This window comes from Microtus pennsylvanicus, chromosome 2 (genome assembly GCF_037038515.1).
Source record: "Microtus pennsylvanicus isolate mMicPen1 chromosome 2, mMicPen1.hap1, whole genome shotgun sequence".
Lineage (NCBI taxonomy): Eukaryota > Metazoa > Chordata > Mammalia > Rodentia > Cricetidae > Microtus > Microtus pennsylvanicus.
In genome coordinates, this window is record NC_134580.1 from 27,264,753 (window position 1) to 27,286,950 (window position 22,198).

The 22,198-nt window shown below is 47.4% G+C and overlaps 1 protein-coding gene across 1 annotated transcript; it reads right to left on the reverse strand.

Annotated features, from left to right (window-relative positions):
- Positions 1–484: 484 nt before the first annotated feature.
- Positions 485–22,051, reverse strand: Ddx23 (DEAD-box helicase 23). Its single transcript, XM_075960559.1, has 17 exons — positions 21,918–22,051; positions 16,501–16,706; positions 12,111–12,221; positions 8,220–8,313; positions 7,863–7,928; positions 7,283–7,421; positions 6,811–6,944; positions 6,598–6,710; positions 6,248–6,391; positions 5,938–6,163; positions 5,498–5,643; positions 4,791–4,968; positions 3,386–3,628; positions 2,658–2,809; positions 2,383–2,491; positions 1,652–1,826; positions 485–1,328 (listed from the first exon to the last, which is right to left on the reverse strand). Exons 2-17 carry the CDS (start codon positions 16,704–16,706, stop codon positions 1,105–1,107), a joined length of 2,460 nt encoding a protein of 819 aa, XP_075816674.1. The 5' UTR covers positions 21,918–22,051; the 3' UTR covers positions 485–1,104.
- Positions 22,052–22,198: the final 147 nt, after the last annotated feature.

The following is a 22,198-nucleotide window of genomic DNA, read 5'->3' on the forward strand; positions in this document are numbered from 1 at the left end:
GAAGGGAAAACAGCAACTGCAAGAAGCATTGTATTTGTGGGCACAACACACCCCAGGCCCAGTGTCTGGAGGGAGATGGATGGCTGTGCAGAAGGGACTTGCTCTGAGAAGTGAGGAAGCAGCATGGACAAAGCTTCCTACTGTCCCCCAGGGCTCCACAAGTAAGCTGGAACTTGAATTCACATGCTTGCCTACCTTCCAGGGGCTAAGGAGAGCATGTGTCTGAAGAGGACGGGGACCTGTGGTCCTCGTCAGACCTAACTCCAGTGCTGACTCTAACCAGGAGCAGGAGAAGCCAGATCAGGCACGTCCTGCTGCCCTGCTCTCCCATCGGCCCTCCAGTGTCGCCTACAGATGAACTGGCTGAGAAGCTAGGCTTTCTTTAGTGTGGTTGTCTCTCATCTTCTCAGCTAACCCATGTTCAGCCAATGCTGTTTTTGCTGACTTCTGTGGTTCCCAGAGAGGAAGATTAGCCAGACCTAGAGACAACTTTAATATTCATGTATTTATTCTCAGAACATATAAACTTATCTTCTCAGAGAATAGAAAACAGAAATTTCACTCAGTGACTTAATGATGGACACAGTCAGCTCACCCAGTCCCCATATCTAAAAAAGAGTCCCGGGTTGGGGGGGGGCGGAGATGCCTAGAGTGCACAGCACCCTGTGGCATAGGGCTGTGCACAGCTCTGAAGGCTCTCAACCTGTTGTCAGAGTGACAGAGTCCAAGGTCCACAATCCTCATGATGCCAGATCCCCTGGGTCAGTTAGGGCAACAACGTACTGCAGTACAGTCACACATGTGCTGAAGGAAGTCACCTCCAGGTGGCCAGGTGTTTGTTCAGGTTGGGGGACAGGGCTAGGCAGCTGCCCTGTAACCAGAACAGCAACAAGGCTGCAAGGGGCAGAGCTGGATGAAACCTGACATAATATGCTCCTCCATCTTCCTGTCCCCATGGAGCCCACCTCACAGGCTCCGGACCAGGGAATCTGATTGTTTCCTAAACCCCATACCCAAGAATGAGAGCCCCGAAAGAGGGATGTGAGGGTTAAAAGGACAGGCACCCTCTTCGGAGCACGTTTATCAATGCAATCAAGTGTTGTGTCAAGCAAAGATGGTCTCTTCCCTGCGCTTCTTGGTGAGGATGGTGCCTGGCTTGTGCTGGGCATCGGGATGGTTTGCTAGCTCTGGAGGGCAGGACGACACCGGGCTCTCTAGGATAGCTTGCTTCAGTTCATAGAACACAGCCGAGTCCTCTTTGGTGAGGAAGGTGATGGCTACACCACTCTTGCCTGCTCTTCCCGTGCGGCCAATTCGGTGAATATAATCTGCGGAGCAGAAGGATGTCACTCCAGACCAAGACAGATGTCCTGATGGCTACTCTACCCCACCTAACCTCCATGGGCAAGCAATTCAGCTCCTGCTGTCGACACCTGGTGAAGCCACAGTATTCGCCTCTCTGCCTGTCTCCCACTGCTGACTCGTCACGTGGCAACACTAAGGGTCAACTAGCCCCCATGAAGTGTCATCCTAGACACTGGGGCCACATCGTCCAGACTAGAACAGCTTTTCAGAGCACCCTGACTCTGAGAGGGAGGATACAAGTGGTCTCTCCTTACCCTGAACTGAAGCCACCTTTGCTGGCACTCACCTTCAATATTTTTGGCCATATCATAGTTGACAACCATAGACACATCTTGAATATCAATACCACGACCAGCCACATCTGTAGCCACCAAAATATCCTTGGCTCCAGCCTTGAGGTTGGACAATGCAAATTCTCGCTGCTCCTGGCCTTTTCCACCATGCAGTGTACAGGCATTGTACTGTGGAAGACAGAAGAAAAAAGGGAGCAGGAATGAGGACTGGGGGCAGAAGGTAGGAGAGAGCACAGGAAGAAAAGGAGTTGAAGAGAAGTGAGGAAAGCTGGTGAGCTAGAGCAGAAAATGAAGGAAGTACGGAGTGCTGGGGGGGGGGGGGGCGGGCAGGGCAGAGCAATCTGCTGAGGTGAGAGCCCAGTAGATGACAGGTTCTGAAGGAGAATACAGGCACGGCACGGGAATCAGCATGGAAACAGAGCAGGAAAGTTAAGAATGTCAAGAACTGAGTGGTGATGGCGCCCTCTGCCTCATTAGCAGTTCAGGGGCTGGCTGTCAGCACCTCCGTCACTACACCATCTCAGACAGCACACACCCCTCTCCAACAGCCCCACCCCATTACATGGAGATCCACAGGGGCTCTTCCTTCTTTCCTCAAACCACACTCTTCTTTTGGCTCTGCTTCGTTAGATGCTGCAGAGGAGACCTGGCACTGCCCACCCTGTCCCTAGTGTCAGAGAGCAGCAGCAGCAAGGTTAGTCTTTGCTCTGCCTGCCAGACATACCCCCATCTTCTCAAGAGACTTGGCCAACACATCACAACCCTTCTTCTGGTTGACAAAAATGATGATGGGTGGATCAAAACCTTGTTCCAAAATTGCCAGCAGCTTTTTCCTGGGGGAAAAAGAAAATGAGATACACAGTACTCCTGACCCAGTGAGACACTCAACCCCAACAGACTTCAGGGTCCTTCAGCAGTGAAGCAGCTACCCCACAATGAAAGGAACTGTTAACAAAGCCCTCTTTCCACCCAGGTATCCCAGCTCAGCTGGCTCCATACCTCTTTTCTGATTCTGACATGAGGAAGACCTTTTGTTCCACACGCTCATGGGGCTTGCCTGCAGAGCCAATGTATACCACAGCAGGTCTCCGAAGATAGCTTCTGGCTAGACGCTCCACCGCTGGGGGCATAGTAGCCGTGAACATGACTGTCTATAAAACAGGAGGTTCAGCCCTAGGCCCAGGCAGACGGAACTACATACCCTGCTGTCATCACAGGCAGGTCATCTCAGGCTAAAGACATTAAATGAGTCCTGCTATAAATCTGATACTTGTCACCCTGGGAAACAATGATCTTTACTTTTTATCTATGGCAAGAAGGACCAGAAGCATTTACTACAACCTGTGATCCAGATAGCACTGTGATTCCTTACTTTTGTTTAGCTTTCTTGATATGTAGATATGACTGATCTGGAATTCACATGTGCGACAAGCTAGCCTCAACCTTGGGCAATCTTTCTGCCTCTGCCTCCTGAATGCTGAGATTTTAGGTGTGAGCCACCATGCCTGGCACTATTTTTTTCTTTTCTACATAGCATGATTCTCTAGGAACAGTTTTCCAGGTTAATCTAAACAGTTCCACCCTTTGGACTTGTGCACTGGGCCCAGAGGGTTGCACCAGGCACCACTAGCATGCTGGAAGCACGTGCACTGGGCCCACACTAGGCAAGAAGGGTATGAAAACAGACTTGGGAACTGGCCCCACTTCTCCCAATGAAGTTTCCTTACTTGGCGGTATTTATGTTTTCCTGACTCAAAGTTGGCCAACATCTTCTCTGGGTCCTCAGCCTCATCTGTGTCCGGTTTCTGGTTGCTGACAGGCATGTGTTCCAGGATCTTTTGTACATCTGGCTCAAAACCCATGTCAATCATCCTGTCTGCCTCATCCAGAACCACATAGGTACAGCGGCTCAGCACCAGGTAGCGGTTCTCCAGCACATCGATGAGACGTCCTGGGGTGGCGATCACAATCTGGGAGATACGGCGTAATCAAACACGGCCTTAGCAGGCAAATTCCTTCTTTTCTTTCTCCTGTGAACTATCCACCCACTTAGCAACAGACCTTCAATGCGAAGGAACTTCAACTCCAACCTCCAGTCAGATTTGGTACTTAAGGTTCCTGAGAACCGACATGAAATCATCTGTTACCTTCCATTTCCTTCAGGAATGAATGGGGCTTCTGAGTAAGACCAGGATGAGATAGGTGGCTATGTAAGAGGTTCTTCCTTAGATGGAGAAAGGCTAATACCACACAGAGGGATTACACTGAGATGTCTACACAAGAACACTCTCTTAGCAGACTCCTTAAAGGATCTCTTCATCTATGGTTTTACAAGAGTAATAAGAACACAGGCTTTGAAGCCGGGCGGTGGTGGCGCACGCCTGTAATCCCAGCACTTGGGAGGCAGAGACAGGCGGATCTCTGTGAGTTCGAGGCCAGCCTGGTCTACCAAGGGAGTTCCAGGATGGGCTCCAAAGCTACAGAGAAACCCTGTCTCGAAAAACCAAAAAAAAAAAAAAAAAAAAAGAACACAGGCTTTGGGGCTGGAGAGATGGCTCAGAGGTTAAGAGCATTGCCTGCTCTTCCAAAGGTCCTGAGTTCAATTCCCAGCAACCACATGGTGGCTCACAACCATCTGTAATGAGGTCTGGCGCCCTCTTCTGGCCTGCAGCATACACACAGACAGAACATTGTATACATAATAAATAAATAAATATTTTTTAAAAAAAGAACACAGGCTTTGGTTATGAACCATTCCCTCTTCCATGCAGCCCACTGACAGCTATGTGTGACTGCAGACAAGTTATTAACCTCGTCTTCATCTATAAAACAGTGTATAATCTATATCACTACCCACTCTCATATGGCTGTTGTGATGACCATTAATTATTAGCATTACTAATTAGTATATATTACTATAATTAACTGCACCAGCTTCTGTGAACCCTGAATCCAGTGATCTGAGTTCGTATCTCAGTGGAACCTGCTCTGTGAGGAAGAGACCTGGCCAGTCATCCTCATCAACTCAGACCACAAGACCCAGTATGAACGGGCTGCCTTGCGTGCTTCAGCACTGCCAGGGGCATGTTTTACTTCACTGTCATTAGAATTAATTCTCATTTGAAAACAAACCTCACAACCCATGCGTAGCCTGAAGCCTTGGTCTTCTCTGGAGATGCCACCAATGACAGCCACCGTGCGGATACCTAGTGGCTTTCCAAATTTGATGGTTTCTTCCTCAATCTGCTGAGCCAACTCGCGGGTAGGAGCCAGAATAATGGCGTAAGGGCCCTGGTCTGACTCTTCGATCCTGTGGTAAATGGAGTATCCCACAGTTTCATAAGCTTTGTCTCTTCCAACCACAAGCAGGAGCAAGACAAAAATCATTCTTCAGGGCAGCTATGGGAATGGGCAGGTTCCATTGCAAAAATCGGACTACAGGATAACCAAGTTCTCCAAGGAGCAATCCTTGCTCTTTGATAAGATCTACTTATTTCCTAGTATCCAACCCAGATTAAAGAGCCTCTGACTAAAAATATTTAAAAATTAAAGGTAGCAGTTTGGGGAGGGGGAGACATGCTGAAGGTATCAGAGGTACAACCATTGCATAACATATATGACGTTCTATGTTTAATCCCCAGAACTGCACAAAACATGGTGGTTCACATGTAATATCAGCACTAGGTGAGGGTTGAAGGCAGGAGGATCAGTTAAGATCATCCTCTACAAAGGGAATCCAGCCCTTTCTCAACAAACAACAAACAAAGCCCCTTCGGACTCTTGTTTGCCTCATCTTTTCTACTCACCAAATCTGCCCAACTGGTAATAGCTGACCATACCTGTCAATCTTGGGAAGTGTGGTGATCCAGACCAGAAGCGGGATAAGGAAGGCTGCTGTCTTGCCACTGCCGGTCTCAGCCACACCAATGATGTCACGATTCTGTAGCCCAATAGGAATGGCCTGACGCTGGATAGGTGTTGGCTCCTACGGTGACCCAGAACAAAAGCAATGAGTAGAGAATCACATGACCTGGCTAACACAGTGGGCACACATGCTACTACTGTGTGCCTGAGACACAAAGGGAAGGGGACGCAAGGACAAACACAATCCCTAAAGGCCCGCACTCCCACAGGAGAGTGACCGCGTGGTTTGTCTGGTGCCCAGGGACAGAGAAGACACTAGATAGGAAGGAACAAATTCTCCAGTCCCAACTACATTTATAGTATTAGAATGCAACAGGGAAAGCAGCAGATCTCCTAAGCCAATCTGCTCCTTTACCTTGTAGCCACACTTATCAATGACTTCCAAGATATGTGGGGGCAGAGACGAATCTTTCCAGGACCGGATGGGATTGGGGATCTTGCCACCTTTGGTGGTAATGCTATAGTCTTCACGGAAGATCCTCCAGTCCCTGTCTGTCATCTCGTCTAACTTCTTCTGGGACCAATGGCGATCATCCCAGCGTTGCTTGGCTTCCTTCTTACGAAGTTTACGGAGTCTCGCCCTGAAGAGAGACACGATGAAGATTAATACAGTCCTTTCTGTAGAGTCTGGGCTCCATCCAATCACCCTAAACCCAATTACTCACTCCTCTTGCTCCTTTTCTTCCAGGGTTCGCCTCTTTTCCATCAGGTCTCCATAGAAACGTGACTGTTCTCGTTTCTGCTGCTTTAGGTCAATGCCTGCAATGAAGCCTCGCCCCAACAACTGCACCTGGTGCCGTTCTTTGTACCTGGGATGGAGAGATAAAGTAGAAAGGTAGCTATAGGAGGCAAGAGAAGTCTGCCAACACTCCAGCCAGCACCTTGCCGTGCTCAGAAGGCGGGGTGAACGCTAGTCTATCAATCTCCTCTTCCTCGTCCACCTTGCTTTCCTGTCATCAGCCCTTTCTAGGACCATTTAGTCCATGACCCAGCTGGTGGGCACAGAGCTACTCACAGGGGGTTGTAGTCAATGGAAGTGTCTTCAGATGCATCCCACTCAAACACAAACTTTCGGTCGTTGAGATGCCTTGTTCGGCGCCGCTTTTTGATGCCACCCAGATAACGCTCCTACTCAGGAAGAGAACACAAAGCCGGTCAGTACCAAAGCCCAGGCCCAAGACCAGAGCGGCAGATAACTAACGCCTGTTTGTGAGGGCCTAGCCAGCACCTTAATAGCATGCAGCTCCTTGCTCTTATCCTTTTCTTCCCGGATCTTCTGGCGCCCTTCCTCATCCTCGTTCCCATTGGTCTCCCGCTCCATCCTCTCTCTTCGTTCCCGCCGCTCCCGCTCCTGAGGATCTTCTGCAGATCAAAGAAGGAAAAGCTACAAAAGAGCTCAGTGGGAGGAAGAGGTCCTGGAAGGAATCCAGTACAAATGAGGAAAATGAGTGCACACACGTAGACAAGGAGATCTAATAGACAGTCCCATAAGCTTTCACCACTTTTTTCCCTTTCCAAATTCTGTAACAAACAAGTTCCTATCTTCCACCCTCCCCTTTCTTTCTTGCAATGGTTGGGGGTCAAACCCAGGGCCTTATATACAGTAGGCAACTATTCCACCACTGAGCTACAGTTCCAGTCCAAGTTTCTACTTCTCCACAATTTCAGCCCATCCTTCCTGCTCAGGATAGAAAACAAACCTAGCATCTTCCTGCCCAAATCCTGGAACTGTTTCCTTTTCTTCCTCTCTTCTTCCAGCATCTTCTGGCGCTCTTCCACTTCCTGCTGCCGCCGTTTCAGAGCTTCAGCTTCCCGCTCTGCTTTAGAGAGGAACTTGGGCTTCAAGACAGATGGGAATGAGTAAGTATCAGAGAGCCTGGGGCAGGAACAACCACATCACTGCTACAGAGACCCAAGGAAGCCCCTAGATACTTGCTCAGATATTAATATTCTGATAAAAATACAGAGGCCTAGGACTCTGCTATAAGCTAAAGCTTTCCCTCATCATAATAAAAAGCATGAAGGGGGCTGCAGAGAGTGGGGGCCATGGCAAGTTAATTGTCTAGCACGCTAAGTAAGGCCTTGTGTTCATGAGAGAACATCAGAGGAAAGACCTCTGGGGAGACGAGCATCCACATCTAGGAACACGGGCCTCAGAAGCAATCACTACTGCCACTGCAGCTGAGACTTCTAACATCCAGCGCCGATGCTGAAGCTGCCCAATTTGTGGTGCTCTGTTACAGAGGATGGAACATATTAATACAGACCCCAAATTCTTACCTTAGCTTCGGCTTCTTCCTCAGCCTTTTTCTTGGCCAGAAGTTCCTCCAGGGACAGTGGCTGGATCTGAACATAAAACATGGGGACTTGGCTCATAAACATTCTCTCCCTCAGCTGGGTGGTGGTGGCACACACCTGTACCCATCCACACCCAGAGGCAGAGGCAGGAGGATCTCTGTGAGTTCAACGTCAGCCTGGTCTACAGAATGAGTTCCAGGACAGCAGAACTACACAGAGAAACCCTGTCTCGAAAATAATTTAAAAAAATTAAAAAAAGAATTAAAAAAAAAACAAAACAAACAAACAAAAATGATTCTCTCCCTTGAGCTGAAGACAAGACTCACAAGTCTTCTTTACCTTAGGTTTCCTGTCGCTATGTTCATCCTCATCACCCTTCTTAGAGTCTCTGTCTTTCCGAGATTTGAAATCTTTTCCTCGACCAGGAGACAAGCTTTGAGGAAAAAGAGAAAGGTCATAGCTCTCGTACCCTAGCCTATGGATGAGATTTAGGCTGAGCCCCCAAAAGAGTACAGATGTTTTCCTATTACTAAGACTGGCCCATAGTCATCCTTCAAGTCCTAATGCTCTCTTAAGCAAGGCCTAGTTCCTTGCCTGCTCTGAAACCTAAGTATGCCTTATCTTGTCCCCACTTACTGACTTCAGGAAAGTGGACCTTCACTACTGTCATCAGAAGTTCTAAACCAGTCAGGGTAGGGGGCACACGTCTTTAATCCCAGCACTCAGAGGCAGAGGCAGGTGGATCTCTAAGAGTTTGAGGACAGCCTGGTCTACATAGTTTCAAGACAGTCAAAACCACATAGGGAGACTTTGTCCTAGAAAATTAGTCACACCCATGAAGTCTCACCAACATGACTGTGTAATGTGAGCTGAACAAGGACAATAGACACGCTAACATGGATGGGAAGCCTGGCCTCAACGCTACACAAAGAACTACGGGCAATTCAGGAATGCTGAGATCAAGAGAATAGTGTTCTCCAGGAAAGAGGCCACCAATTGTTTCTCCAATACCAAGTGATCAGCCCTGAAAACATAACACAAGTAACATTACTTGTATTGAGCAGATGTACTTATGTATTTTGGAATACACATACATACACATATGTAATGACAAGTACATGGAAATGGAGCATGAGGGTCATGTATTTGAAAGTGAAAAAGGTTATATGGAAGGGTTTAGAGAGGAAAGAAAAGGGAGATGATATAGTATAATCTCAAACTATAAAAGAAATAGTTTTTTAAAATTTAAGATAAGAAAAAATCTTTTAGATTTTAGACAGGTGTAATGGCTCATCTCTTTAGTTTAGCACTCAAGGTGACAGGCAGGAGGACTGAGACAAGTCTGAGATCACCCTGGCTACCAAGTGAGACCCAACATAAAAAATGACAGCAACAACAAAACCAGCAGGGCAGTGGTGGTGCATGTCTTTAATCCCAGTGCTTGGGAAGCAAAGGCAGGTGGATCTCTGAGTTCAAGGCCAGCCTGGTTTACAAAGTGAGCTCCAGGACAGCCAGGGCTACATGGAGAAACCCTGGCTTGGCAAAAAAAAAAAAAAAAAAAAAAATCAAAAATCCCAAACATTAGTTGCACATTGAAAAAAAAAATTACCTTCAACTATAATAGTGAACTGAGCACACATGGCTGGTCTCCCACAGCTGGAGAGATACAGTTACACCTTGGCTCATCTTCCCCTGAGCACTATTCCCATCTCAGGTCCTTCACACTTGCTGTATGTTACGTTCTAAGAACAAAAGCACCCTACAGTCTCTGTAACACCTGTCCTTTCCCTTTAACCTACACACCACACCTGCTAAGAATTCTACAGAGAAGTGATATATTACTTCCTGGGAACCTACCCTCTCTCACTCTTCTCTCTCTCTCTCTCTCTCTCTCTCTCTCTCTCTCTCTCTCTCTCTCTCTCTCTCTCTCTCTTTCTTGTAGCCCTGGCTGGCATGGTACTAGCTTTGTAAACCAGGCTAGCTCAAACTCAGAGGTCTGCCTTCCTCTGCCTCTCAAGTGCTGGAACTAAAGGCATGCGCTACCACACCCAATACTTTTTTCTTTTTTTTTCTGAGACAGGATTTATCTGTTTAGTCCTGGCTGTCCTGGAACGGAACTCGATTTGTAGACCAGGCTGACCTCAAACTAACAGAGATCCACCTGCCTCTGCCTCCTGCTGGGATTAAAAGTGTATGCCACCAGGCCTGGCCCTTTTATTTTAATTTACATTTTTTATTGCCACATTTTGTGTGCACACACATGTGTGCGTGTGCACCTGCACATTTGTACAAGGTCTGAGGACAATTGGTAGAAGTCAGTTCTCTCCTTTCACTCTAGAGAGTCCTGGGAATCAAACTCAGGTTGTCAGACTTGTTGGTCAGCAAGTGCTTTAACCCGCTGAACCATCTTGCCTGTCCTCAGCTTTTGCAGCACCCACATGGTGGCTCACAACCATCCTTCACTCCAGTCCCAGGGATCCAATGCCCTCCTCTCCTCTCACTTCAGGGGACACCAGGCATACACTGGTGTGCACACACACACACAAAATAAAAATAAATAAATCTAAATTTTTAAAATTAAGAATCTATTTCTATTTTTAATTATGTGCATGTGTCTGCGGGGGTGTGAGGTGAGTGCAGGTGCTCATGAGGTCAGATGCACTGGGTCCTAAGGGGCTGTAGCTACAGCTACAGGCAGTTGTGAATCACTTGATTTGGGTGCTGGGAACTGAACCTGGGTCTTCTGCAAGAGTACATCTCTCCAGCCCAAATTAAAAATTTTATAATTTTTTTAAAAATATTTATTTATTTATATGTATACAATATTCTGTCCGTGTGTATGTCTGCAGGCCAGGAAGAAGAGCCCCAATTTCCACCTTTCTGTTTTATAGCTAGGACATCATGTTATAACCTCTTTCTGTTTTCTTTCCTCTTTTTTTGTTTTGTTTTTTGAGACAGGGCTTCTCTGAGTAGCTCTTGCTGTTCTAGAAGTTGCTCTGTAGACCAGGCTGTCTCTGCTTCCTCATGCTCTACCACTGCCTGGCAGCACTGACTTTTTTGTTTGGGATCTAAACTCAGGCCCTTGTGCTCTTACCACTGAACATCCCTACCGCCACTTCACTTTCTTTTTTTCTTTTTTTACTTTTATTTGTGTTTATTTTATGCTAAATGATCCCTGTGCCGTAAGATTTTGTTTCCTCAGTTTCTTCTGGGATATCTCTTCTTCTTGTTTAGCTGCTTCTTCTTCTGGCTTGGGAAACAGTTTGTTCCTATTCCATGAGAATCATTTTAATGTTGAGGGAAGCTCACATGAATTAACCCAACCTTGAACTCTGTGAGGGCACGGGAGCACCTTAGTGCTCCATTCACCTGCTGTTCAGGGACTGGAAGCCTGAGCTTCAGCACTGCTCCATATTTTTAAGCACGTGCAGCAAGATTCAGCACAGTTTTAGGGGTGCCAGCCCCACTGTTTGTCTTGGGAATACCTATGGACTCCATTGTTATACTGCTGGGACGGCACAATTTAGAGTGACATCCATCAGATACCTGGTGGCTTTTTAGATATGCATACCCTTGATGGCATGGGCAATTACACAGGTGTGCTTAAAGTAAACGTGAAGATTTGAACTCCTTGATTTACTTCATTTTTTAGGGTTTTCGGGGTCAGAAGAGTAGTTAATCATTTCCACAGGTCACAGACCACTTAAAGGAAGAGCCATTTTACTTTCCAAAAAAGATATATGCTGAGCCGAGCACAGTGGCTCACACCTGCAATCCCAACACAGGCAGAGGCAGGAGGAGCAAGAGTTCAAGGTTATCCATCACTAGATAGTAAGTTCAAGGCAAGCCTGGTTCCTAGCAGGTAGGAACTTACAGGCCACCCAGGGCCGTGTAAGAAGACACTAATTAAATATATAAACATCAGGCTGGAGAGATGGCTCAGCGGTTAAGAGCACTGGCTGCTCTTCCAGAGGTCCTGAGTTCAATTCCCAGCACCCACACGGCAGCTCACAACTGTCTGTAACTCCAGTTCCAGGGCATCTGACTCTCACATCAATGAACAAAAAATAATAATTAAATATATAAACAAATAAATAGAAAATAACACACACTTTCTTAGGAAGTACACTCTGTGGAAACTACCAATAGAATCTACTTTTCCCATGAAGCTGAGCCACAGAGCAGCAAAGGTGACGCATAGCATAGCCTAAAGCCCACACTCACTGTTACCTGGATCTTTTGCGGTCCTTGTCCCTCCTGTGTCCATCCTTGTCTCTGTCCCGCTCCTTCTTAATCCGATCCCGTTCTTTATCTCGCTCTCGTTCTTTATGTCGTCGTTCTCTGGAAGACAAAACATTTAAGAAATCACTTGCTACTTCTAGAATTTCTTCCTTCATTGAGGTCCTGAGAAGGTTCCCATGCTTTCTCCTCAAAGTAGTGTTTAATAAACTGGAAAATGTATTTCTCAGGGAAATTCTAGTAAGATCTGTGTGTGTGGTGTGTATGGAGGTGTAGATACATGTACCCTTGTACACATGTGTGCAGGCTGGAGCTGACATCAAATGTCTTCTACCACACTCCATTTTATTTGTGTCACCTGTGTGTTTATGTGTGCATGGCGTATGTGTGCATGGCGTATGTGTGCATGGCGTATGTGTGCATGGCGTATGTGTGCATGGTGTATGTGTGCATGGTATATGTGTGCATGGCGTATGTGTGCATGGTGAATGTGTGCATGGCGAATGCGTGCATGGTGTATGTGTGCATGGCGTATGTGTGCATGGTATATGTGTGCATGGCGTATGTGTGCATGGCATATGTGTGCATGGCGAATGTGTGCATGGTGTATGTGTGCATGGCGTATGTGTGCATGGTATATGTGTGCATGGCGTATGTGTGCATGGCATATGTGTGCATGGCGTATGTGTGCATGGCGTATGTGTGCATGGCATATGTGTGCATGGCGAATGTGTGCATGGTGTATGTGTGCATGGCGTATGTGTGCATGGTATATGTGTGCCTGGCGTATGTGTGCATGGCGTATGTGTGCATGGCGAATGCGTGCATGGTGTATGTGTGCATGGCGAATGCGTGCATGGTGTATGTGTGCATGGCGTATGTGTGCATGGTGTATGTGTGCATGGCGTATGTGTGCATGGTGAATGTGTGCATGGTGTATGTGTGCATGGTATATGTGTGCATGGCGTATGTGTGCATGGTGAATGTGTGCATGGCGTATGTGTGCATGGCGTATGTGTGCATGGCGTATGTGTGCATGGTGAATGTGTGCATGGTGTATGTGTGCATGGTATATGTGTGCATGGCGTATGTGTGCATGGTGAATGTGTGCATGGCGTATGTGTGCATGGCGTATGTGTGCATGGCGTATGTGTGCATGGCGAATGTGTGCATGGCGTATGTGTGCATGGCGTATGTGTGCATGGCGTATGTGTGCATGGCATATGTGTGCATGGCGAATGTGTGCATGGTGTATGTGTGCATGGCGTATGTGTGCATGGTATATGTGTGCATGGCGTATGTGTGCATGGCATATGTGTGCATGGCGTATGTGTGCATGGCGTATGTGTGCATGGCATATGTGTGCATGGCGAATGTGTGCATGGTGTATGTGTGCATGGCGTATGTGTGCATGGTATATGTGTGCCTGGCGTATGTGTGCATGGCGTATGTGTGCATGGCATATGTGTGCATGGCGAATGCGTGCATGGTGTATGTGTGCATGGCGTATGTGTGCATGGTATATGTGTGCATGGCGTATGTGTGCATGGTGAATGTGTGCATGGTGTATGTGTGCATGGTATATGTGTGCATGGCGTATGTGTGCATGGTGAATGTGTGCATGGCGTATGTGTGCATGGCGTATGTGTGCATGGTGAATGTGTGCATGGTGTATGTGTGCATGGTATATGTGTGCATGGCGTATGTGTGCATGGCGAATGTGTGCATGGCGTATGTGTGCATGGCGTATGTGTGCATGGCGTATGTGTGCATGGCGTATGTGTGCATGGCATATGTGTGCATGGCATATGTGTGCATGGCGAATGCGTGCATGGCGTATGTGTGCATGGTATATGTGTGCATGGCATATGTGTGCATGGCGAATGCGTGCATGGCGAATGCGTGCATGGCGTATGCGTGCATGGCGTATGTGTGCATGGTATATGTGTGCATGGCATATGTGTGCATGGCGAATGCGTGCATGGCGTATGTGTGCATGGCGAATGCGTGCATGGCGAATGCGTGCATGGCGTATGTGTGCATGGCATATGTGTGCATGGCGAATGCGTGCATGGCGAATGCGTGCATGGCGTATGCGTGCATGGCGAATGCGTGCATGGCGTATGTGTGCATGGCGTATGTGTGCATGGCGTATGTGTGCATGGTATATGTGTGCATGGTGAATGTGTGCATGGCGTATGTGTGCACAGTGAATGCATAGAGGTGTGCAGGTGCAAACGCCCAGGCACGTGCATGCAGGACATCAGATGTCTTCCTCCTCGGCTTTCAGCCTTATACAAGGTCCCTCTGATGACTATATTTGGTTGTCAACCTGACTACATCTGGAACTAAAACTCAAAAATGAAGGGTGCACCTGTGAGGGAGTTTTGCTTAATTTGAAGTAGGAAGATCTACTTCTAATCCAAATCTTTGAGGCAGGAAGATCTAATTTGGGCCACGCCTTCTACTGGAAGTCTATATAAGGACAAGGAAGAAGGAAGGTTTTGCTCTTTGTCTGCTTCCCTTGCCTTGCTAACAAGTCCATTCCTTCACTGGTGTTAGAGCCTACTTCTTCAGGATTCCAGTGTCTACTCAAGACCAGCTGAGACATACACCCTTGTGGACTGAGAACTACTGGATTCTCGGACTTTCCATTCACAGCCAGCCATTGTTGGATTAGATGAACCACAATCTAGTAACCCCCTTTTTCTATACATAAGGAGGTATACTCTAAGTTCTGTCACTCCAGAGAACCCTGACTACTAGTCTCACTGGACTGGAACCCTGTCATTTTGGCTAGGCTGACTGACCAGTGAGCTGTTGGCATCTGCCTGTCCCAGAGATTACAGGCACCCCTAGCTTCTTATTTCGGTGCTGGGGATTTGAACTCAAGCCCTGATGCTTACACTGAGTCATCTCCACAGTCCTTCTACTTTAAAAAGAAAAAAGTTATTTTATTTATGTGTTTTCCTGCATGGATGTTTATGTGCTACATGTGTGCCTGTTGCCCAAGGAGGCCAGAAGAGGATATCAGATCCCCTTGTACCAGAGTTACAGACAGTTGTGAGCCATCATGTGGGTGTTAGAAATAGAACCTGGGTCCTCTGGAAGAGTAGCCAGTGTCCTTAGCCACTGAGCCATCTCCCTCTTTTTTTTTCTTCCTTTTTTCTTTTCTTAAAAAACCAGGATCCTTCCCTGAACCTGGAGCTTACTGACTGGCTAGGCTGGCTGGCCCAGCAGGCCGGCCCCTGCTACAGCAGGCATTACAGCCCCTGCTACAGCAGGCATTACAGCCCCTGCTACAGTAGGCATTACAGCCCCTGCTACAGTAGACATTACAGCCCCTGCTACAGCAGGCATTACAGCCCCTGCTACAGTAGGCATTACAGCCCCTGCTACAGCAGGCATTACAGCCCCTGCTACAGTAGGCATTACAGCCCCTGCTACAGCAGGCATTACAGCCCCTGCTACAGCAGGCATTACAGCCCCTGCTACAGCAGGCATTACAGCCCCTGCTACAGCAGGCATTACAGCCCCTGCTACAGCAGGCATTACAGCCCCTGCTACAGCAGGCATTACAGCCCCTGCTACAGCAGGCATTACAGCCCCTGCTACAGTAGGCATTACAGCCCCTGCTACAGCAGGCATTACAGCCCCTGCTACAGTAGGCATTACAGCCCCTGCTACAGCAGGCATTACAGCCCCTGCTACAGCAGGCATTACAGCCCCTGCTACAGCAGGCATTACAGCCCCTGCTACAGCAGGCATTACAGCCCCTGCTACAGTAGGCATTACAGCCCCTGCTACAGCAGGCATTACAGCCCCTGCTACAGTAGGCATTACAGCCCCTGCTACAGCAGGCATTACAGCCCCTGCTACAGTAGGCATTACAGGCGCATGCTCCCACACGTGGCCTCTTACATGTGTACTCAGGATCCCAACCCAGGTCCTCATGCTTGCATAGCAAGCACTTTACCCAGACCTTGGCCTGCACCTGAACAGCGCACAGTTCCTCATCCTGAAGGATCTCCCAGAGCGCTGTTGTAGGGCTACTTAGTGCAAGCACATCAGGAACTGTGAGAACAGCTGAGCCATCTTCCTTACCACCTGGATCTTTACCTTATAAGCTCACTTTTAACCTTGAGGAACTAGTCACTATGCTGGGTGTCTGGGGCAGAGGAACACCCTACGTTTTGGTCCATCTGGACTACACAGTGACACCACACTTCAGAAAACCAAAGGGAAAAGGAAAGAGAAGGCTGAGAGAACTTGCAGGTCCACCTGGGACAAGGGTAAGCTAGTATAGGAAAAGCGGTTGATTAACGCTGGAGGCATCAATGCTCTCCCTCTTCTTGTGTGAAAACATACAAAGTCACTTTACCTCTCTGCAGACTTGGAGCGGGACCGAGAGCGAGAACGGCTACCTCCTCGCCGCCTATCCCGTGACCGATGCCGCTTTCTATCTTTAGATGGGGAGGACTTCCGGTCCCGGTCTCTATCTCGCTCTCTATCAGGAGTCCGTGATCGCTTCCTTTCCTCCTTGGGTGATACGTCTCGGTCCTTTTTGTCAACCAGTTCTCCTGCCATCTGTGTGGGAAACACAAGTACTTACTACGCACAGTTCAGTAATCTCAAAACATTAGTATACCTACTTCAAAGATGAGAAAACTGAGGCATAGGTACATATACTAATTGCTTGAGGTATCACAAATTCTAGATAGCAAAGACCTAGTAGTCTGACTTGAAAACCCCATTCTTATGCTGGGAAGGGTGGCACATGCCTTTAATACCAGCACTCAGGAGGCAGAGGCAGGAGGATCTCTGTGAGTTTGAGGCCAGTCTAATCTACAGAGTGAATTCCAGCACAGCCAGGACAACAGAGAGAAACCTTGTCTTGAAAAACAAACAAAAAAGCCCACTCTTATTCATTACACTATATTGTCTCCTTGTGATTTCTTTTTATATATTCACTTATTCGCTTGTGGAGACAGGGTCTCACTTTATAGCGCAGGCTGGCCTTTAACCCACGGTGGTCTTCCTGTCTCAGTTTCCCAAGTGTTGGATTCGAGGTCACACACCTGGGTGCATATTCACTTCTAAATATATATAATGAGGATACCATGGTTTTGTAACTAAACTACAAAGAATTATTATTAAAAAGATGTGTTAGAAGTCAATTGTGTTAGCTTATACCTGTAATCCCAACACTTTGAAAGCTGATGCAGGAGGAAAACCACAAATTCAAGACCAGCCTGGGCTAAGTAGTGAGTTCTAAGACAGCCTGGGCTACTGTCTGGGGTATGTGTGTGAAGAGGAAGAGTTAGTAAACACCACTTATTTCTATTTCTAGGTGTCTATCAGATATACTAGCCCACCATGATCAGAAATTTTCTTGGGCTAGCAAGATAGCTGGGAACGGGGCTAGGGGTAGTGGGGGTCTGGGGTGGGGTTGCCTGCTGTCACATCTCTAAGCCTGATGACCTGAGTTTGATCCCTGGAACCCACATGGTAGAAAGAGAACCAACCCGTAGCAAGTTGTCCTCTGACCTCCACACATACTCTATGGCATGTACATCCCCCTTTTCAATCCTCCCTGCACCTATCTTTTACACACACACATGAAATAAAATAAATGTGAAGTGTCAAAGATTTTTAAATAAAGTAAAATAATGATACCTGCTGTCAACCTCTGACCCACGCACACACCTGCACACACTGAAGGAAGGAGGAGGAGGAAGCAGCAGCAACAGCAGCAGCTCTAGTTACCAATGAAAAATGTGGTGAAGGGTGCACAGGAACTCTAAGAACATTTTTTCCCAACTTCCTAGGAAACTGGAATTATTTCAGTATAGAACATTAAGTAACAAAAAGTGTCCTAACTAGAAGTCATAGAAGTGTTGCCTGAGACAGGTGGATCTCTGTGAGTTCCAGGTCAGCCTTGTCTACAAGAGCTAGTTCCAGGACTACGTGTAGCTAGGATAGTTACACAGAGAAACCCTGTCTCAAGAAACAAAAACAAACAAACAAACAAAAAAAGCCAGGCAGTGGTGGCGCACACCTTTAATCCTAGCACTCACGGAGACAGGGGGTGGATTTCAGTAAGTTCAAGGTCAGCCTGGCCTACAGAGCGAGTTCCAGGACAGCAAAAGCTGTACAGAGAAACCCCGTCTTTTGTTTGGTTTTTGTTGTTTTCGAGACAGGATTTCTCTGTGGCTTTGGAGCCTGTCCTGGAACTAGCTCTTGTAGACCAGGCTGGCCTTGAACTCACAGAGATCCACCTGCCTCTGCCTCCCGAGTGCTAGGATTAAAGGCGTGCGCCTGGCAAAAAACCCAAAAAGAAAGAAAAAAAAGGAAAAAGAAGTGCTGCCGGCCATTCTCTTCTCAGACCCTCACAGCCTGGTGGCGGTCTGTCTACCCTCCTCCTAGTACCCCCCACCTGGGATACGCAGCACTGCACAGCCCAGCACAGCACACTGCACGGTTCTCGACTAGAAAACTAATTCAGCTAGGAGTTAAAGAGGCATGCAAGTCTGAAACTGCCTCGATTCCATCATCATCCCTATGACGTGGGCACGTTATCTTAGGAGTTTATTTTATTCCCGAATGACTCAGCTGGAGTATCAGTGTCCTAAGCATTTTGTTAGAATCCTCCTTCCCCAGCCAGGAACTGCCATATGCTTAGGAAGGGAAATGATAAGGATGAGAAACCAAAATGAACAAACAGCACTTTCTAAAGGTGAAGACAACCTATTTTTATCTCATAATTGACTAAAAAACGATGGATATCCAAATCAGTACATCATACATTTCCCAGTATGTCTCTCTCCTACTTACAGCTCTATATAGAGAGTTCTTTTCTCTATAAAGCATCCTGGCCCTTGTTCATTCTTTTTTTGGTTGATTTTGTTGTTGTTGCTGTTTTTGTTTTAGGGCAGGGCCTTTCTATGTAGTCCTGGCTTGGAATTCACTATGTAGATGAGGATGGCCTCTAATTCAGAGAACTACCTGCTTTTAATCCCAAATGCTGGGATTAAAAGTGCACTCCACCATGCCTGTCCTCATTTTTCAGCAAGTATGTACTGAGCACCCACTAGTGTCAGAAGCTGCTCTGGGTCCTGGAGAGGAGACAGTAAACAGTCTGAGCTCATACAGTGGAGCACATTATTTCAAATACTCAGAATGAACACAAAAAAGATAACAGAACAAGGTAATATGAGACAGAGATATGAACAAGAGAATGCTCAGGGAAGAATTCTTAGCATGACATTCACAACAAGATCGATGATAGAAGAAACAGCCATGGAGAGATCAGGAAAAATAACCTACAGACAGCACAAGGCAAGGGGGAACAACAGTTTAACATGCCTGACACTTTCAAGAGACTGCAGCTAAGTGGGTACTGACCCAAAGGGAAGCTAATTCCAGATGAGGTCAGTGTGAGGTCCACAAGATGGCTCAGGAGGGAAACATGCCTGCTGCCAAGCCTGACCATCTGAGTTTGATCCCTGGGATCTACAGGACAGAACGAGAACTGATTTCCACATGCTCTGGCCTAGACATGTGGCACTGTGGCACACACTCCTCCTACACCTCACAATAAAATAAATACACAAATGATTTTTCAAAAGATAAGATGGGGCTGGAGAGATGACTCAGTGGTTAAAAGCACTGGTTGCTCTATCAGAGGTCCTGGGTTTGGTCCCCAGAATTCACATGGTGGCTCACAACCACCTGTAACTCCAGGCAAAACCCATTTTGACCTCCTCAGGTACCAGGAACTCAAGTGGTACACAGATATAGACGAACACAAAACACCCATACATATATAGAAAAATGAGATCGGTGAGTGGAAGTCAAATCATGAAACCGCTGAAAACCAGGGCAAAGGCACTGGATTTCAATAACTTAAAACCAATGGGAACACTCAGACGGCTTTAAACTGAGTATAATTCCTCAAGCGACTTAGCATGCTGCTGCAATACAGTGAATCCACAGATTCAACCAACCGTGAGTCAAAATTATTCCAGAAAATTCTACACTGAACTTGCAGAGGCTTGCTCTAGGGATGTAAACAGAGATGGACATACTTTGGAAGCAGAGCTGACAAGACTTACTGATAAAGAAGGGAAAGAGAGATAAAAAAAAAAAAAGAAGGGAAAGAGAAGACACAGACAGTGCTTGGGGCTGGGGAAATAGCTCAGCCGGTAGAAGTGTTTGCTGTACGTGTTTAAATTCCCAGTCTCCACGTTAAAGCTAGGCATGGTTAAACATGCCTGTAACCCCAGGACTGTCTCAAGGGAATGAGGGAATAGAGAAGGACACCCAGTGTCCTTCCCTGCTACCCTTGCCCCAGCACATATGCACTCACCACTCACACACACACACACACAACACACAACACAAACAATTTCTTCTGCAAACTCTGCTTGATGATAAAATAAATATATTACTGTCAAAGTTTGGGGAAGGGTGAGATAGTGAGAAGACATTTCCTAAATATATGTTTGAGCAACCTACTGCTTTTTGTTGCCTTTAGTGAAGCAACCAGAAAAGACTAGGGAAGGAACAGAACAAAAGAGCTATTTTTGCCAGTTTGTGCGATATCAGTGAAGCAACCACAGAGAGATTCTAGAAAGCAGACAGAAGGAGAAACCAGGAACCCAAAAGAGACATGGAAGGACAAAAATACGAGTCACCACTACAGAGACAGCTGCTAGGTCACTGTGTCTTAATGTCATCTAAGCAGGCAGCAGGGTAAAGAAAAAGCAGAAGAGGAGATCCACAGTCCAGCTCTGGCACACTCTAACACTGAAAAGTGCCAAGAAGAAACCGGAAGAAAGCAGCAGCAGCAATGGGGGTAGGGTGTAAAAATGTAACAGTGCAGAAGCCAAACACCAGAGAGAGAGAGAGAGAGAGAGAGAGAGAGAGAGAGAGAGAGAGGAAACGCTAAGTAGTCCACAACTGTAATCTTAGCACTAAGAAGTCAGGACTCAAAGGCAAGTTCAAAGACAGGGCAGACTAAGCTGCATTTTGAGTTCAAGGCCAACTTAAACTACAAGAGACCCTGACTGCAAAACCAAAACTGTAAATATAGACAATAATGATTACAGAACACCCTGGCTGTGCTTCTCTGGTCTGTTGTAGGGCAAAGACAACTTATTTTCATTTAATTGTTCATCAAGAGCTACTATATGCAAGATTCGGTTCTAGGCCCTGTGGAAGTTACAAAATAAAATTCTGAGCGCAGGAAGCAGCAGAAGGTATGAGACAGGTCAAGATGAAGAACGCTCAGACAAGTAGCAGTTTCTTTCCATTCGTAAAGATGATAGAGAAGGATCCAAGGAAGAAGTGGCTCCTGTGCTTTTTAAAGCACGGGTAGAATTTGAAGATGTGGAACTGTGTGTGGGTGAGGGTTAAAACTAATTTCCGGCAAAAGCAGTAATACTGGCGATGCCGAAGCGGGAATGCACAGACTGGTTTCTGAAGTACATCAGAGTTCCAGTCTGGCGGAAGTAAGGGAACAAGAATAAAGTCAGACTGAGGTATAGCAAGCGCAATGTCCATGGACCAAAGTCTGGGCTCATAACATCGTCCTGGAGGTGGCCTGTGCCCCAGGCAGCCACCACTGCTCCCGGGGCCCGCGCCCCTTGACTCCTGCCCGCCAGAGCTTCCCGGGCTCGTGCCTCTTCCCTGAGGCGTTCTTCCCCGTCCGGTCCCAGAAGCGGAGGCCACAGCTATCTCCCCGCTCTCGCCCACTCTCCAAATTCGTGGGAGCCGCCTCCACTGCCCCAGACTCACCACCCCGCGTCTGAACCGCCTAACGCGGCCTCAACGTCGCCAAGCAGTCGCCATCTTTCGCGTTTCCTGATCGCGGAGGAGCACCCTGGCCGCGCAGGTAGCCGGGAAGGCGAGTTCCTGGGCCTGCACTGCGCGAACAGACAAATGGGCTCCAAAACTACCAATCCCGGAATGCACGACGCGAGGGCCCGGCGGGCCGCAAGGTCTTCTGGGTAGTGTGGTTCACCGAAGGTTCGGCTTCTATGGGAGAAAGTGTTGTTCTTCCCACCTGCAAGGGTCTC

Excerpts from the sequence above, each read along its gene's own strand:
- Ddx23 (XM_075960559.1), bottom strand. The coding sequence starts at position 16,706 with ATGGCAGGAGAACTGGTTGACAAAAAGGACCGAGACGTATCACCCAAG. Across the intron at positions 7,422-7,862 it reads AGGAAGAAGCCGAAGCTAAG|CCCAAGTTCCTCTCTAAAGC; the intron begins GTAAGAATTTGG and ends TCTGTCTTGAAG. Across the intron at positions 6,711-6,810 it reads AGGAGCTGCATGCTATTAAG|GAGCGTTATCTGGGTGGCAT; the intron begins GTGCTGGCTAGG and ends CTTCCTGAGTAG.